The sequence below is a fragment of the Fonticula alba genome (assembly GCF_000388065.1).
Source record: "Fonticula alba strain ATCC 38817 unplaced genomic scaffold supercont2.6, whole genome shotgun sequence".
NCBI lineage: Eukaryota > Rotosphaerida > Fonticulaceae > Fonticula > Fonticula alba.
This window is the reverse complement of record NW_009242976.1, coordinates 1,217,252-1,218,974: the sequence shown is the minus strand read 5'-3', so window position 1 is coordinate 1,218,974 and position 1,723 is coordinate 1,217,252. Positions and strand designations below refer to the sequence as shown.

The window sequence follows — 1,723 nt, the reverse complement described above, 5'->3', positions numbered from 1 at the left end:
CCCATAGCCCCCCCCCTGCCCCCCCTGCCCCCCACTGGGGCAACGTACCGATACACCAGCAGCCCCTCGACCGTGGACCCGATCACCAGGTGAGCGGCCAGCGGGCCGGATGGCGGCCCGCGAGCGGTGCGCTCAGACAGGGGGGACTGACTGAGCAGGTGGTTGTGATAGCCGACCGGCGTGTCTTGGACAAAGCGGCACAGGGAGACGGCCCCGTCCAGGTGGACCAGATCATCGGTCCAGGGGAGTGGCCCGGTGGCAAGCCCGGCCGCCGGCGGCAGGGCCTGGACCAGGAGCACATGGCCCTCGACCGAGGTTACACAGAAGAGAACACCCCCGGAATCCAGGCACAGGCGGGCCACCGCGAAGGGATGAATGGCATTGCCACAGGAGGCCCAGTTGGCGATGGACTCGACCACCGCCGATGGTCCGGGGGCCAGGAGCAGGGTGGCCAGCAGGCGAAGCGCACGCTGCTCCGGGTCTCCGGTCACCAGCAAAGGGTCCCCGCGAAGGGCCGGGATGTGGAGCATGGACAGCGGCGGCTGAGGGGGCGCCGGGAGGGCCGGATCGAAGGGCTGGCGGCTGCCGCCCAAGCCAAGTGGCAGGATGCTGGAGAAAAAGTGGTCCACGCAATCCCACCCGCGGTCGGCCGGGAGGGGGGCGTTCCCCGGGCGCGGCATGGGCACCCCTGCCAGTGGCAGAGCCATCTCCAGTGCTTGGCCCTCCGGGGCCGGGCGCCTTTTTGTGGCCATTCACCATTCGAGGATGGACCACGCGAAGGGGGCGTCAGTTCAAGCGAAGCAACGGGCCTGGCAAGGGGGGCGGGGGGGGGGGGGGGACATGGGAGAACGCACACCAGCAGGTGCTCGTCCAGCAGGGCCAAGGCGCCGGGCTGGCCGGCAAGGACCCACGTCCGACAGGCAATGACGGCAACATCCCCGGAGGTGGTTGCCGCTTCCTCCGAAGCAGGGTGCATGTCGATGCCGGTCAGCAGCCAGGCACTCAGATAGCATCCGGGTGGCAGCTCGGCCGGCAGGGTCCCCAGCGGGCCGTCCGACAGGAGGAGGGGCTCCTCCTCGGACATGGCCGAGGTGGCGTACGTGGTACCCGGCACGGGAAGGGCTCCTGGCGGCGGCCCGGGCTGGAGCGCTTCGATGGCTGGACACAGGGCCGCGATCAGCAGGGCATAGTCTCCCGGGAAGCAGCACCGCGGAAGGAGCAGCCCCTGTACGGAGATGACATCGTGGTGTTCTTTTTTTTGTTTGTCCAGTTGTTTGCCCCGCGGCAGTGCAAGCCCCAGCCCCGCGCCCGGCAGAAAGCATGTCAGAATGAGGCAAGCCCAGGCCGAGGGCAGGTGGATGGGGCGCAGGCGCACCGCCAATGGAAAGGACCCCCAGGCCGCGCGATCGGCACAGCGACTCGTTGGCCGGGTCCGGCGGCGGGGAGTAGCCCGCCGCGCCCGGGCCCTCGAAGGCCCGGGAGTCGCCGAAAGACACGAGCCGGATGCGCTCGGAGGAGTCACTTGTGATGACCAAAGAGTGGAAGACATCCTCGGGCATGTCCTCCAGGCGAGACCCCCGGCCGCAGCCGCACGGCAGGCGATTCATCCGGGCCAGGCCGCCGGCGCCGATGGTCCGCGCGCCGCCGCCAGCCAATCGCTCGTAGTGAAATTCCCGAAAGCGTGGCGGTTCCATTGTGGCGCACGCGAGTTGGCCGAGGGGGG

The 1,723-nt window shown here is 69.6% G+C and overlaps 1 protein-coding gene across 1 annotated transcript in view; it reads right to left on the bottom strand.

Annotated features, from left to right (window-relative positions):
- The window catches only part of H696_03934 (hypothetical protein), a gene marked incomplete at both ends in the record, with an annotated part of 2,889 nt that extends 1,195 nt beyond the window's left edge, over positions 1-1,694 (bottom strand). Inside the window, 3 exons of the mRNA XM_009497803.1 lie at positions 49-738; positions 855-1,191; positions 1,376-1,694. Coding sequence (XP_009496078.1) covers positions 49-738; positions 855-1,191; positions 1,376-1,694 — 1,346 coding nt within the window. The remainder of the gene's footprint in view (positions 1-48; positions 739-854; positions 1,192-1,375) is intronic.
- Positions 1,695-1,723: the final 29 nt, after the last annotated feature.